Source organism: Aphelocoma coerulescens, chromosome 3, assembly GCF_041296385.1.
Source record: "Aphelocoma coerulescens isolate FSJ_1873_10779 chromosome 3, UR_Acoe_1.0, whole genome shotgun sequence".
Classification (NCBI taxonomy): domain Eukaryota; kingdom Metazoa; phylum Chordata; class Aves; order Passeriformes; family Corvidae; genus Aphelocoma; species Aphelocoma coerulescens.
The window spans coordinates 25262521-25279290 of NC_091016.1; the positions used below are offsets into that span (position 1 = coordinate 25262521).

General features: G+C 40.2%; 1 protein-coding gene across 12 annotated transcripts in view; it reads left to right on the forward strand.

Annotated features, from left to right (window-relative positions):
• ESRRG (estrogen related receptor gamma) overlaps nucleotides 1-16770 on the forward strand; it is a 397608-nt gene that overhangs the window by 25776 nt on the left and 355062 nt on the right. For 2 of the 12 annotated variants that reach the window (XM_069009522.1, XM_069009521.1), the window contains exon 1: nucleotides 6352-6585. The exons of 9 other annotated variants lie outside the window; for them this stretch is intronic. In XM_069009522.1, coding sequence (XP_068865623.1) covers nucleotides 6488-6585 — 98 coding nt within the window. In that variant the 5' untranslated portion in view covers nucleotides 6352-6487. Of the gene's footprint in view, nucleotides 1-6351; nucleotides 6586-16770 lie in introns of those variants that run through there. One more of the 12 variants, XM_069009531.1, reaches the window with a different exon arrangement.

A 16770-nucleotide genomic window follows, 5' to 3' on the forward strand; every position in this document is an offset into this window, starting at 1 on the left:
GGCTGCATTGTAAACCAAGCTCACTACTCTATTAAGTCATCAGAGTTTTCAATTATTTAAGATTTTTAGTCAGGCCATCTAATACAGTCTTCATCATCCCCCATCAGAGAATTATGCATAAGGTTGTAATTCCTTGTTGTTGCTATGTGAAGGCTTTGTTGTAGATGGGGGTTTAATTTTGACTTATCATGACAAATATTGCAAAGCATGCACAGAGGAAAAAAATGATATGGAAATAGCCCCAGTCCTACGAAATGGGGATAGTTATGGCGCTGAAATGTACCTAATACAATTTGAGATCCACTCACTAAGAAACCTTGACAGTATCTGCCTTGCAGGTACTGTGCATTTGGAAATACTATATCTCCATTTAAATGCAGATCTTCAGTTTTCTCCAGGGGGCAGTTGGCGAATCTTTCGATTGAACCACCGGTACTAGAAAAACTAACTGAGGATTTACCCATGAACAAGAGACCCTTTCAAGTCTGCCTTTTTGAAATAATGATTATAAAATTTCCTAATATTGCAATTTTATATTGATTTTGAATGCCTTTTCAGAAGTCACAGGAAAGGAATAGTGCCTTTTACTCAAGGTAGGCCAATGTCTGCATGCTTGTTTAGCAATCCTAACAGAGAGAACTGCTACAAATAACTTCTTTGTTTTTACATGGGTATTGTGTTTGCATGTGAGTTTTGTCAAATGGACAGAGCAGTCTTGCTTTGATTTTGACCTAGATTCCTCCTGATTATTCCAATACAGCTAGTACCTGCTTATTTCCCACTGTGAAAATAGGAGAACAACTGTTGATGCTATCTAGCTGGGGCTGCATGGGCAGTAGGCACGCATGTCCAGTCCTCTCCCCTCCTCCTCCTTGGCTTCCTTAAATAAATAAAATAGCACTGGGGGCTAAAGAGGGAGCAAGCCAGTATTTCCCCTCCTGTGGATTTTCATTCTTTGAGGGTTTGATTCAGAGAAAATGGGGCGGGGGGGAAGAGTAGAATGAGTGAATTTATTCCATCTCCCTATTTGGCATGTGAATTTTGCACACACAGACATGAACAGGGCCATGAAACAAGTCACACACCCACCTTATTCCATATTTGCTGGAAACTCAGTGTCAGTAGGTGCCAGTCCTCCTTAGAGGGGCTTGTCCCATCCAGTCCAGTTTCCTGTATTGTTTGTCAGCTGTTTAGTTTGCAGTGTAACCCAAGGATTGAATTAAATGCCCAGGACACAGGGAAGTTCCCTGCCCAGGAACTGGAGCTCCCTGTTTGGGGTGGAGACAGCACAAACTACCTGAAGCAGGGCAGACTGATCTTTTCTGTGCTGGGGGGGTGGGGTGGGTCCATGCACTCACTCTGTGTTCCTGGCCACTCCTGTCTTCCCATCGTGGGCAAGGGTGCTGCCCGGGGATGCGGCCCTTGTCCCTGTGCCAGAGCCATGAGACTGTGGAAATACCATCCATATTATGCTTACCTGTTAATGGCATATAACCCACTGGCCTCAGTGCCCCAGAGAAAACGTGCACTTCGGCCTCTGCGTGGAGTTCAGGCAGATCTGCAAAGTCCAATCTTACATGCACCAGCGTTAATGGCAGAGCTCCCATTCAGCTTAATTGATATTCCTATAAACATCTGCAGGTTTCTGTTGCTAGTGGAGGCTACAGCTGCATGGACTTCTTAAAGGGATGTTTTGCATATTGAGGTTGAAAGGGAAGTCGAGCCTGATACATTAACTTATCATCTGTGTCATTCTCTTGACATCATTTGGATTACTACAAGCATATATGACAAGGAGATTAGGTGCAAGATCTTCACACACACATCCTTTTCTTAGCATGTTGATCAGTGGAGATGTTACTTCTCTAAAAACCTTGTTCTAAGTCAAGTCCAGGCAAGCACAAACCTGTGCATGCATATACAAGTGGAGCAAGGCCTATCCTTTATAGTATGTTTTTTTTTTTCCTTTAATATCTAGGCAAGATCTCTTATTATAACTCAACCATTAGGTGAAAGAAAATTGAACTTTTCTCAAACAGCTTTTCTGTTGGGGAATCTACTGGCAGTTGCTTTGAAGCATGTGTAATTGATTATCATACATTTATTTTAAAAAGGAGACATAACAAGGAATCTAACATGATGTTTTGGAATATATCTTCTCCCCACAATGTTCTTGAGGGAAATGTAAGGTTGCAGGCATCATTTCATGCCCTGTATGTTTTTGAACATAAATCAAAGAAATTGTTGGAGAGTTATAGATGTTCATAGCAACTGTAGCTATAATAAACACATGCAGTATATATTTTCCAAGCTATTTTGTATGGGTGAAAAGCTGAAGCTGGCGTTTTGTACGAACAATTCAACTTAATCACTGAAAATTTATTTCCTAGTTAGGGTGGTTTACCAGCATAGCATGAAGTAGTACACCTTCATTTAAGTTCATCTGGTTATGAAGGCTCAGTTAAAACTGGAAAAGAATTTAAATTGGATCTAGATACCCTGAATGAATTATTTCCAACATCAGATTTATCATGATGCCTCCATGGTGATATTTACATCTATATTATCACCTATATTGGTTTCAATGTGTGCTGGATATTTTAGAGACCAAATTAAAGATAAGAAGTGGGAAAACCCAAACAATTTTAATTGTACCCATAGCACGAAATATGAGCATATTTAGTACAATGGGACAGAGAATCTTGAATGATTGAGTAGTGCAGAGCTTCTAATGGGAACAGCAAGTAGTTTAGGCATACACAATTCCCAATGATTGCATTAGTTTTGGTTTGAAGTCTTGATAGATGAAAAGCAAAAAGCAACTTTTACGGACCAGTTTCAATGAGAGCCACTCATTCTGTGATGATGAAGAAGGTGTTCCATATTTTGATTAGGATCCATGTGCATTAAAAAGTGAAGAAGAAAATCCAGTAGTCACAGTTATTATGCATATGGGTAGACTGAGGAAAGGACACATTCAGGATCTGTGCAGGAATCAGCCAGATCTAGATGAACAGAGTTTCAGACTTAATATTTAAGCAAAGTCCTAAGTGTCTGAATAAAACAGGTAGGATATGTTTCTTGGAGTCTCTGTGTGCTATTGGATTCTGAGATTGATAATTAAAACTGATACTGCTTATTGAAAATTTTGAGACTAACTGAAAGTTGGGACTTTTAAAAAAGTGTCACTGTGCGTCTGCTGGACTTCTGGTTTATTGCAGTTACCTTCAATTGTTCCTCTTTAATTACAAGAGCCAGAAATCTCTTTTTAAATGAGTGTGTCACTTATTATTTGACTGCTGGAAACAAAGTTTTAAAATATAAAACAAATGTTTACGTAAAAACTGAGAATTTGCTCTGGTTTAGTTGTTTGTAGTATTAGCTATACGTGACTTCTTGATGATATGTTTGAATTTTAAGGCTGTCATGAATGAAACAAGCTTTCTAAATTGTTACAACTGGCAGATGTCAGGAAGACAGGGCATGGCCTATCTTGGACACTTGCACTGGTTTAGACTTTAGAAGAGCAGGCAGTGGGGCTGGCTTCCACAGGCCACCCTTTCCACTGGGGATAGGAGGGATGGAGCCCTACAGCTTCTGACATCATGTAAGCTCAGGGTCAGCCTCCCCTTCATTTCTCTCCTAGCTCTTGCTCCCCATCCTTTCTAAACATATTTTTGCAGTCCTGCCTTAATAGCCAGGCTACTTTACCCCACCTTCTGAAGGTTGGAAAACAGGCTTTGAATTGTTACTATTCTCCTTGCTGGATACAATGCTGTGAAAACAAAATTCAATGAGAAAATCAGAAAGGAGTGAAAAGGGAAGTCAGAGTCCTGCCGGTTGAGGTGCATCTGGGAAGACTGGGAGGAGAAAGATTTTGCAATTCCCATTTGTCCCATGTTCAGAACCTCTGTATACTTTTACAAAAGAAGGTAACTGAAAGAGCTGTGTCCCTGGATCTGTATTGAGCCAGCTGTGACAAGGGGGCACAGTTATGTAACAGAGGTAAGGAGAAGTGGAGTCAAATTGAGAGTGGATGTCCTCCAGCCTTGACAAGTGCCAGTGGGTCTGTGTGGGGTAGGACTGCTGGATACAGTCGTATTACTGCTCGTGCTGCATTCAGAACTCTCAGCTTTTCTGTGCTGACAGTTGGGTATTTAGAGGCTCGTGAGGAGAAAACTTCATTCACTGAAATTCCTGCTTCCACTGGGATTTTTTTTTAACTTGTCTTAAATTAGTGCACTGGGTTTCACCTGGCAAAAAGAACTTGTTTTACTCTGTGCTGAATTTCTAACAGAAAAAAACCCCTCTTCTGCCATACTACAGCCAAAAGGGACCAGGTGGGCAAGTGCTGTGGGTGAGTTATGTGCAGTCTGGGCAGCAGGCTGGGCACTGGAGCACAGAGAGCAGGCAGTTCAAGGTCACTCATGGCCCTTCATATGGCACATCTGGGAGCAGGATGCACAACCATGATCTTTAGTCCTTGACTTTTCTCCAGCATGCAATCCCTTTCTCACAGCTTGAGCAACAGAGGGACAGAAGCTGTGCTTTTGCAACATGCACGAAATGTGATGGTGTCAGTTTAGGTGATGTGTCAGAGGTGACACGGGCAGACAGTGAGCCCTGCCTTGTAGCCAGGATTTTGAGTCGCTGCCTTGCAGTGTCCCTTGAGGGAGAAGAGCAAGATTAAACCTGCTGATGCTACCACACACTTCCATTTCTCTGGTGTGACACAGTCCAGGAGTGGACAGGATCCTTCTCCCAAAGGAGAGAGGCAAATTGGGGTGGAAGCACATGTTGAATCAATGTGCTTACCCTGCTATAAATGGTGCCTACTTTTTACAAAAATTATTTTTGATGTTTCATTGATCAGATTTTGGTTGTTCTTACTTTTTTGTATTTGAAGGGAGGTGAGGACATGAACTATGGGTGTCTCTGAAAATTGGGCCACAGGCCCTTACACTTGTTTGTGCTTGTGAATGAGTGTGTGCACACGTGTGCAACGTGCGTACACAGACTTGGATGTTGTGTGTGCACAGGATCTCAATTATTTTGCTATTTGAATCACAGAGCATGTTGTCTTGATGTACTGTCAGTTTTGGTTTCTGCCCTTTGGAATAAAGTTCAAAATATTAAAGAAATAACACGCAATATACTAGTAGCTAGAATAGTCATAGTGCCCGAGGGGAAAAAAGGGTGGTGATTAATCTGTTTTACAAAAGCCCAGGAAAAAACCCTCAGCTCCTCCTAACCAAACCCTGCAATGGTGCACTTTTAAAAGGGATTCTTCTAAATTTTGTTTCTGAGGTTTTCTGGCTATCCTGGAGAGAGAAGTAGGTCCTGTTTGGGAAGCAGCATGCAAGCTCTACGGTCATGCTCTGACTGAGTGCCAGGGGAATGTGTGGTCCCAGTTGCTCTTCGGAGAATCACCCTGGGCTAAATGGTGAAACAACTACATCTGAATTAATTATTGATAATTCTTTAACATCAAATGTGAGGATGTGTTTGGAGTATTGCTTCCCAGTTAAGAGTTGAAATAGTGCTAGCAGATGTATTCTTTTCAAATGTTGCTTTTCTGGTCTTACTAGTTTGCTTGGACAGCAGTAAGAGCTGCAGAAGCTGGTGCAGGTTCTGCCCATCCCTGGTTTGGTTCTGGAGGGCCAAGGCAGGAGCTAAGGGAGCACTAACAGATATTTGGAGTTACACTGAAACTTTGGTCAGAATACCAAATTTGGCAGAATTTGGGATGTTGTGCTCCATGTTTTTAATCCAACAGGGACCAGGCTAGATCTGGCTGTAGATAAAATACTTAGTGAAAGAACTAGCCCCCTCCCACTTCCCAAATCTTTTGATTTGTACTCTGTATCAGAAAAAAAAAAGCTCTGAGCAGTGCGTGACTGATGCAGGGCAGGCTCAGGATTAATTTAGGATAAACAGAATGCCTGTTGCACTTAATATAGCAATTCTAAGACAGAAAATGCTTTTGAGTGCAACTAACAGCTTCTCATCTGCAAATGTCACAATCAAGACAAAGCAAAAGATATTGTGGTGAATTCTGCAGTTCACAGTCCTGACACAGTCAGAACCTCCTATTACAGTGAGGGAGACTTCTGCTCGTATCACGGCTGCCTGGGATGCAGGATTTCCTAGTGGCATTAATAAAAATAATACAGTAAATATACCATCTCAAAAGTCCTGCAGGACATGCAGCAAACGCCGGTGGTTTGAACTGGGTGAAGTTGTCAAAGGTTGCTTTGCTCTCCAGAGCCTGGCAGTAGCTCCACTGAAATGTGATGCCATTGGTTTTCAGCAAAGGTTTCTTTCTGCAGGGCTGCAAACAGAGATCAGCTGCTACTGTGTATACACAACTAGGGAGCAAATCAAGCAGCACATTTAAGCAGCCTTTTTAACCCTGAGACTTTCCAAGATTTCTTCTTCACGCAGGAAGTTTCCTTTATATTGTCAGCTGTAGCACTTTGCTCATGTAATGAGATCAGAGCTAGGATCACTGCTGCACAGTAGAAAGACTTCCTTAAGACATTTGTCCTTGAAACTGCACCAAACTCTTGGAAGAACCCAGAACCTGTAAGTATGTATGATATAGGCAACAATAGCACGGTGCAAAGCTGCAATCAACCATTATACAATATCCGATTAGCAGGGCAGGAGGGATTTCTTTTTTTGGATGTTATGTTACATTCATTTTCAATTTGTTCTAAGGAAACAAATCAATTCGGGCTTCTGATACAGTGACTTTGCAGTAGATGAGCTAGTAGTAATATGTTTGATTTAACTATTTGTTGCTGTCATGTAGCTTGTGGGACAAATGTTGTAGCCATCAAATTGTAAAGAACTTTTCTTACGTTTTTAGGCATTTTTAAAGGATTTGGGGGTCCATCTTGCAAATAAGTTTCTGCTTTGCTCTTTGCTTTTGGCAACCCCACCCTACGCCAAACTATAAATAACAAAGCAAACGGAATTAGTCCGTATTGTTCGTAGGTGGCAATAAAATATATTTGTTTGCAGGCTTAAATTTAGTCGTTAACAATGTTGCTCTGTTTGGGGTGTTTTTTGTCTTAATTGGATTCTACTCAAGGCTGTCTATTTTGTGTTTTACTATCTTGTCTGTGTCTGTTTAAGTTACTTTGCCGGGACTGCAGTCTGGTTAAACCTGTATTTAAGCACTATTTGTATTCCGAGCACATTTCTGGTAAAATAACTGTTTGAGATTTTTATTTTTTTTAAAGCCTTGAACAGTATAGTTGTATTAGCAGTGAGCACCAGAGGAGGCACAACATGGATGAATGTCAGACATAGACCTCATAACCCAAGTCTGCCCTGTACTAAGTCTGACCCAAACGTGTCCACTTTTGCGACTGCAACTAATAAAAGCCTTGAGCTCCCTTTCAATAAATTTTTCATACACAGTGATACTTCTGTTTATCAGATTAATTTCTCCCAGGTTAGCCTGATTGATAGCTGGATTGTGGTTTCTTAAGAGCTTTCTCCATGAAACCCCACTGAAGAGCTGCATTCCATTTAACCAGTGAATGTAAAAACTGGTAACCATGGATTCAGCCACCACTAACTGTCGAGAGCAATGACTTGTTGTAAACAATACAAATGAGCCAGGATAGCAGAAGCAACCAGACATGAAATGATTTTAATAGAAATTACGGTAAAGGTCATGTGATACTGTATTGGCTTGAATTCAGTGTTAAAGGGAAAGTATTTTGGTTTTTCAGGTTTGATTTAAATGCACATCTCCACTGGCTTCACATCCGTGTAAGACCTCCAGAAGGGCAAATGAAACAGTTCTTTGGGAAAGCCTGTGCTTAATTGCACATTGCGACTTAGGCCCTGATCCTGAAAGTGTAGGAATAGCTACAGTATGTGAATAATCAGTGGGATTATTCTATACTAAAAATTAAGTATGTTTGTAGCATTCAGACCTTTTATAAAATATATATTCTAAGGAAATAATGACCTGTCACTAAAGGTAAATAATGGAAATGCAGGTTTTACTGGTGGTGTGTGGTTTGACTGGAGATTTTTGTTTGCTTGTTTCAATAACGTGCAAAGAAGTTACATTTATCCCTTTGTTTTTAAATGTTATGAGTTTAATTTCTCATCCACTGTGCCTCAAATCCTTTTCCTAATTTATAGCCTCTCTTTTGGAAAACTGGTAAACCATGGTGTCAGCTATTATAATATAGCATGATGATAGGCACATGCAGATCGCATGAGCAGTCGTGTGTCTTGTCTCAGGAATTTCCATCCCTACAAAATCTTTGCTGACTCCCAGCTGTCACATGGCTGTCACTCACAAATTCTAACCATAACCAAATCCTCCTTGCCCGGGCATGCGCTCACCAAACCTCTCTATGTACCCGTAGACACAGGCACCAGTGTCCCTGCTTAAGCACTTTCTCTGCATAAATTGGTCTCTGCCCCAAGCCTGCTGCATTCCATTAATGTTTTTCCCTTAATTTTTTTCCTGGGTGCTACTTCCTTGATGTGCCTGTCCTTTGTAAGGAGGAACCTGGAATAGGAATACTAGTCAGTATGAAATGCAAGCAAAATTAACTTTATGCGTTATTTAATATAACATTTCAAATTGGTGTGAATTTAAATTCACAACTTTCATGGCCCCCTAAACTTCTTCAAGAAAATTAACCCTTACTGTTCTGTAGACAGCATACTATCACCTTGCAGTGTGACTGATTTACTGTTTTGTGTATTTATATTTTGTGACATTAATATAATTTGGAAAACTTGGATTGTAAGAGTTCTAGGCTGATGTCTGTTATTTTTATTTTTCTAGGTTATTTCTATATTTCGTACATGTCTCATACATCTACGGTGTTTTACCAGTAATTTTGATTTATATATTTTTCAACAAGAAGTATTTTGAACAATTGTCATCAGTCTCTTACAGCTGACCAGACTCAGCCAAGCACAGGTTGCCACTAAAATGCATAGACAGATACAGGACAAATCCTGGTTTCCCTGTTCTTCTGAGCTGCCTTGCCAGACCAAGGGGGCAATTGCTTGTGTGAGTTGGGAAGGTGAGATTTAATTTCTACATAGATTTACAGCAGGCAAAAATAGACTGACTTCTACTGAAAAGAAATATTTATGAGAATTAAAGGGAAAGCATTTAAACAGGAATATTTGAGGGGAAAAATGCCAAATTGCAAAATATTTTCTGTTGTTTGACTTTGTCAGTGTTAAGAGTGTACTGGCGTCCTCCTGTATATCAGACCTGTAAGTCTATTAACATTTTACCAAAAGGGAGGAGGTGGCTGGACAGGAAAGATACCACCTTGACTTTGCGTCTTTATCCTGGAAAGAATCCAGAACTGAAAGTAAAATGCAGGTGAAAGCACAGTGAAACACCAGACCAATATCCAAGTAAATCAGGGAAGCCACACTGGCCTCCTTACCATGAGCTGATTACAAAGCATTAGTAATTCCTTCACCCCTTGAAAACCAGGTGGGGGCTTTATCAATTGTTGAGCCTGCCAGAGGAAGCCATGTTTCAGTCTGGAGGGGATAATGCAGTGTTCAGGAAGGAAGGAGTGCACTGTGACTCCATGGACTTCAGTGGCATGGGAGAATGGGCAGTTTTCCTTTGTTTAAAGTATCTTTGGCATCTTTACGATCTGTGACATATGTGCTTATTCTACTCTCCTGTATTTTGCATCGAATACTGATTTTGTAATGCAAAATTTGTAGGAGTTAGTGAATGAGTCGCCAGAACTCTCTGCCCATCTGCAGATAGGAAGTACTGGGAAGCAGGTCTCTTTGTTTCTCTCATGGTTTATAAAATTCAGATGCTGGTTGATGGGCAGCTGCAGGAGAATTTTCATTTGAAGCAGAGATCTGGGAAGATGTATTTGAATCCCCAAAATGGAGACCTCAGTGTTTTAAGCATAGAGGAATCTCAGTGATTGCAGTCAGTTAAATGTTACAGTGCATACCTGGGATCTGGCAAAAATATTTACCATTAAAATAATTGGTAATAATTAATAATATCTGTCTTGTAATAACAGTAATATAGAATAGTAACATTAAGTTGTATTTTATTGTTGTAATTCTATTCTACTTTTATGCCAAGATCACTTTTGTCAATAAGATAATTTGTATGTGAAAATATCATATTTGCAGTCCTTTCAACTAAATTCAAGGGGGGGTAAGTACAGGCACCTTAAAAAATTAAAAATGCATTTGTGATATAGAGATACAAGGTGTAGGGAATAGAGGGTAAACTGTTATCCACATCCACTCACACTTTACTTCATGGTTGAGACAGCCAACAGCACTGCAGGTAAGTGAGAAATAAATCGGTAACTTTTGCCAGGTGGATTCCTGGCTATTAGAAACTGGACTGAAACTACTTAATTCCATGGAGCATGGCAAACTAGTTGGTCACTGAATAACAGAAGATCATTCTTTGAATTATTAACCCTTTGTAATCATTACAGTGTTTTATAAATTTCTGTTCCCTTCTAGTTTTACCTCTTAGCTGGTGTGGGTAATTGAAGTGGTTTTTTGAGGACTTCTGTAGTCATTTTGTCTTTTGAACATTTCCAAATGTACTTCTTCCTATGAGCTATTGGAGACCCATGATTTATGGGTTATAATGTTCTCCAGGTCAGCATAACTGTCACAGGGCCTAAAGACAGGACTGTGATCTGTATCAGCTGCATTAACTTTCCATTAACTTTCCGTGACTAGAACGCATCTTTGATTATTCTGCATTATTCCTTTGTACAAAATAAGGTCGTTCTCTGTGTAGTTTAGTTTTAACAGAACCAGACTGTCACTGACCATCAGCTTTTGCATGCATAGACTCTCTCCTTCCTGGCAAGGCTTTAGGCCCAGATCCACAAAAGGATTAGATGCCTTAAGTGGGACTTAAGTGGGATTTAGGCATTGAAAGCCCAAACTGAGATCCTCAATATCCCCACTGAACTGCCACCTAACCTTAGAAGTTGCCTAACCTGTGTGAGTGCCTACATTTTCAATATCCAGCTTTCCCAGGTGGCCAGAGATCTGCTTTGGATGTTCTCAAGCACTTCCATCCTGACAAGGTTGAGCCTCTCTGCTCCCATCTTTCCCTCACATCCCAGCAGACTTCAGAAAGTGCAAACTCTTCTTGCAAAATGGTGGATTTCTGTGTGTGATGTCTCTCTCCAGCTGTGTCCTTGAAGGAAAGGACCCTCCAGTAGGTTTTTTTCAGGAGCAGCTTGGGAACCTTGAAAAAGGTATTGAAGCTAAAAAAATTGAGTATCACTGCTTAAAAATACAGGTCCTAGAGAAGAAGTGGGGCTACAGATGAATGTGGCCTTGTCCTTCTCCTACTGGCAGCACTGGGTCGTTCTTGCTCGGCGATGGCTGCTCCAGAGTTGGGTGGCACTGTACGAGGCACAGGAGTGACTAGCAGGGCTGAGGGCTCCATGGCACAGGCACAGCACCTGAAAGTTCGGTACTGGGGTGTGAAATCAGCATTGCTCCCACAGGTTTTCTTGGAGAATCCAGGCCCTGGTGTTTCATAACAGCAGTATTTGAAGGAAGAGCTCTTTTCTGCAAGAAGTCACTTAGGGTTTCACCTGACTGTGATGTATGGTGGATGTTTTGTTTTTTGAAAGCCAGACTTATTGGGGTGTTCCATGTGCACACCCAGAAATAATAACCACTTTTTTTAGGGCTTCAGTCTCAAGCATTTCTGGAGCGGTGGCAGGATTGATAGCTGTCTCGCTCTGCGGAGGCCAAAGCAAATGTCTTGTTAGTAGCAGAGTAAGTGGTCCTGTGCCATCACTTATTTCTCAGCTGTACTCGTGACATTTCATGTGTTCTCAGCCATGTCTGTTGTTTGTTTAAATCCTGCTCAGTTCCTTGATTTATCAGTTTCCTGTAGACTTTTGTTCAAGTAGTCCCAAATGCTATCCTATTTCAAATAAATGCATCCTTATCAGCAAATAGTCTTTCATCAATAGCTTTAACTCTTTCACATAACTCTGCATATGTCCACTTTGACCTTCTCTTTCTCAAAATACTGATTTTTTTTTTTTTTTAACAGGGACAGTATTTAGGAAATCTCTTAGAATTTCTCCTGAGTCGTTCTGTCTTTTTGTGCCAAAGTACCTTTTATCCACATTATTAGATAAGAATATTTTTCTTCTTCTCTCTCTTTTTCTTTTTCCTGAGAGAGAGAACTCTTCTCAGGGAATCCCTAGTTTTTTTAGTTTGTCAAAGATAGCCAGACTGCATGCAATCTTAATATTATTTCTTGCTGCTTTTGATTTATGGACCTGTGTACAATCCTGAAAACAGAAATACAGAATGTAGAACATATTTGTATAGAGATATAGACTGGAAATTATAAAAGCACAAAAAAGATATATTTGTAGATTTAGAAACTGCAATCATGAAAAGCCTGTATACAATGAATAAACTTAACATGTAATGTCAAGTGCACTGTGTGTTCCTTAAAAAGCCTAGAAGTGTTTATATAGAGGTAGGTAAAATTTGTAGGACTGTCTATGATAATGACACCTTAATAGCTAAGGATATTATTCATGTATTTTTAAAACTGATACAGGGAGATCTGTTATTTTAATGGAGAGTATATGTTGTAAATTAACCTGTAACATTCAATCCTCTCACTTTGTGTTTTCAGAATAGCATGCTTGAATTATTATACATTTACTTTGGCATTTTAGCACACACAAACATTGTGAGCATTAGTTCATCATACATCACGAATGTATGACTATTGTATGGAACCAATTTTAGGTATAGGAAGTTCAGCAAGTATTGTGCCTTGGTGGTTGCCAGATCACTTGCGTGCTTGCTAAATCCTATGCACAGTGCTTCCGTTTGCTGGGTTACTCATTGAGCTTTTAATAGTCAACTTAATTTTAGTTAAGGTTCAGTTTAGTAACTCTTGCAATTAGTGGAAAATATTGCCAGCATTCATCTGGTAAACCACATTACTTATGAAAGGCACACACAGGGTATGTGTGGCGATAAAAGGTAACAGATAGATTCTGGTGGATCCCATCATGACTGGCTTTTAAGGGTAGATTACAGAACATTTTAAGAATTGGGGGTAACCTTGCAGAAAATGGAATCTTGAGCTTGCTCGTAGGAGGAGGTTTGGTCTCCCTTGTTCACCATTGTTTCCCAGTACTGACAGCAGCTCTGTACATGGGGTCCCCGGCTGCCTGTCAGGCCGTGGGCTTCATGTCAGTGCCAGTGAGGTGTGCTGCTCCTGAGATGGGCTTGGAGCCCTCAGAAAAGCAAGGATTCCTGTTTTCAGGGCAAGCTTTTGAGCCCTATCTTGCTTATTTGCATTGCCTCTCTGAAAACAGCTGAGAATGGGAGGTAAGTCTGCTGCTCGACTCAGAATTCTAAGGCAGTTTTATGGGTTGTTTTATGAGTACAGGTAAAGGACTCCAGGTGAGATTTTTTTGCCCTCATATAAAATGAAGATATGATTTCAGCCAGCATGTTAGTGTCCTGAGAAATGAAATGCTGGGGACAATAATCCTAAGTAAGGAGTAACTTGGAAATAAAGGCAAAGGCGCAACAACCCAATGCAGCAAGAGAGGGTTTTTTCTTTTTTTGCCAAATAAATAGGTTAAAATGGATCTGTCTGATGTTATTGGAAAATGAAAGCTGTATGTTCCCACAGGATGGACACTACAAGGACAGTTAGAGAAGTGTTTTGCCCTGTCAACGATGCTCATGTCTGATCTGGGATTTCTCAGATCCATAAATACCCAAAATGCATATATCTGACAAAATAAGTAGAAACTGTATAACAGAGGAGGCACAAGGGCATATGCTGTCTTTATCATAATTGTGTCTCTTGCTCAGAAGTAAATGCCAGTTACTTCTGAGAGAGTGAAATTCACGAGTGCATGTCCCGATCCAGTCTGTTGGGCTACAAGCCACTGTCTTGGACCTCTGTCTTGTGTGAGCAGGGTAACAATATTTTTTTGCCTTAGAAACGTAGTGTAGAAAAGTGGAGACTGTCGATAGGCCCCTATTGAGGTGGGTGAAGAACAGACAGCGGAGAACTCTGATTTGTAGAAGGATGTAGGTAAGTGAAGATCTTTGCATGTGAAATCACTCCCCAGGTGTATGGAAAAGCATACAGGATAATGTCTTGGCTTCACTGAGATCGGTGGGAATCAGTCTGGATATCATTGTAGGTTCTGCATGTTTGGGTGCTGCTCTTGTGAGTGACAGAAACCCCAGCAGAATCCTCACCGTTGCGTTAGTTTTGATCTTTACAGGAGAGGTATCACTGCTGGTAATACTGTGGAATAAAAAATTACTGCCAAAGACAAGGGGTTTAAAGCTTTCTGGTTTATATTTTGACCCTGTTATTCTGAGTGATACCAGTATAGAAATTGAAACATCCATGGGGCTTTTTGCAAAGGAGGGCAAGAATGTTGTTGGTTCTCCATTTTTTTTCTAGTTAGAGGAAACTGAGTATCAAGGTTTTGGATGCTAATCATAAGAGGCCTTGAAAAAGGAAAAAATGGCAATACCTACCTTAGAAGAGTATTTGTTTGTTTGTAAAGTTATGTGAACTCCTTGGCAGAAAGGAGCCATAAGAAATTCCAGGCAGTTATTCCTCGGTGATAGAAGTCTGTATTTAGGCTTCTGTTAGTCTCCTTTATTTATAACAAAACCTTTGAATATAATTTCCAAGATGTTCAGCTATCAGAAACGAAGTGATAATGAGGACAGAGGGTAGGTCATGAGTCTGCAAATAAGTGTGAGGAGATGGTGAGCTTAACCTACCAGGTGAAAGAAAAGTCAGTATAGCAACTGCATGAACACTTCAAAGCATGCACCTAGTTTGCTGCACTAACTTAATTATCCCTGCTATAGATATGTTTGACAAACATATCTATAGCCCAGATCCTGTTACTTCTCAGTGGGAAATATCAGAAGGCTTCTGTTTGGTTGCCAGTTGACTGAATCCTTCCTTCTACTTTCTTGCATTAGTCTTTTCAAGGACTTTGCCTACCTCTTTGCTCATCTGATGAACAGAAACTTACCTCTTTCTGTTTAATGGTGGAAAATATTGTGAGATGGAGAATGATGCAGACCGATGGGATGGGTGTAAAATGGTTTTTAAGCAAGTCTGACGAGGATTTAATCGTATTTTAATCAAATACTGCCTGAACCAACCAAAAATTAACTTTTATCACTCATGCTGAATCAACCGTATTCTGGTGTCAGCACTATTTCTCAGCAAGCATCTTGCTTCCTCTGTGTAATAGTACAGGGTGTTTTTGAGCATCCCAGTGTTGTCAACTTTCTCCACAAACAGTGTGATGTGAAATGTGAAGAGATGGGAGTACCCCAGCTCTTCCATCACACAGAAACGCAAGCCGGTGCCCTGTTCTGTGACACTAAAACGTGGCCTGCTGTTGGCAAGCTGTGGGATTTAATAGGCAAAGACCATGGGGAACTTTTCAGCCTTTTAGTCTTTCTGCTTCTGTAAAGTCTGTTACGTGGGGAGGTACGGTTTTTAAACGTGGTCATTTTTAATTCCTGTCCCTGGAGTCTGGCTGACAGATTGGGAGTGCGGAGGATGGGAGTGGGCTGAAAAGACAAGCTGAAAACACAGGATGTATACATACATTAAACTGGAGCAAAACAAAAATAAACTAACTTAGGTGAACACAGATGGGATCTGTTTCAGGGCCACTCCTAACACCTGTTTTAGATGGCCTGTGGTGAAAATCATTAGCTTAAAAAGATGCTATTTATGTCTTGCCTGAGCTGAGTTTACACAAACACCAACAGTTCTAACTGGAGGGAATGGAGATAAAATTTTGGTAGATTTTTTTTCCTTTTCTTTGGCTTTTTTTTTTTTTTTTTGGTCTGAACAATACTATTTTCATTGCAAACCTTAAAAACACCCAACCAAATAAAAAAAACTTTGACAAGTGTTTGTTTTCATATGCTGTTTATATTAGTTACAGCCCTTGTTCAGAACCCCATAAGCATTGATGTATGCAAAATATAATTTGTTCAACAAATACTTAGAAATCATCAGTGTGGTTTCATAGGTGTAAATCTGAAATCTGTCGTCAGCCTTTTGTTACTGTGGATTCCCACTTTTGTAGCAAAGACCAGAACTTGTTGACAGAAGCTTTCTGATTTGAGAGTGCAGGTGAACATGGGAATGTTTTATCGACTCCCTTTGCTCTCCATGCTGATTTTGACAGGTCATGCTGAAAGTAAGACTTTGAGCTTTCCAAGTATTTCTGCTCTGTGTTGGCATTTGAATTTTGTTATGAAACACTCCTTCTGTGATAATTTCTGCAAGCTTGTCTCTTCTGGAGGAAAGCATTGACTTTTTCCTGTTTCTACCAAACTCTTCATGGTTTTGTTTCCTCTATCACCTTTTTTTTTTTTTTTTTTTATGATTGTTAAACCTACTTTTTCCTTGAATCAAGGTTTTGAAAGGAGGCATTTATAGCTTAATTATTGATTACATTCCTACTGTAACTGAAAGGAGGACTGCATCTTGCGTGAAGTATTACTTGCACATGTAGTATCACAGTAACATAGGTGCGTGGTAAGCTGTTACTTTTATACACGGAATGTCTGAAACAATGTATTTAAAGCAATCAGTGCATAGGAAATTAAGTAAGAACTAGTCCTTTAATGCACATACTCATCTTACCATACCAACTGCAAGAGAACTGTGCTCATACTTGGAGGTAGTGATGC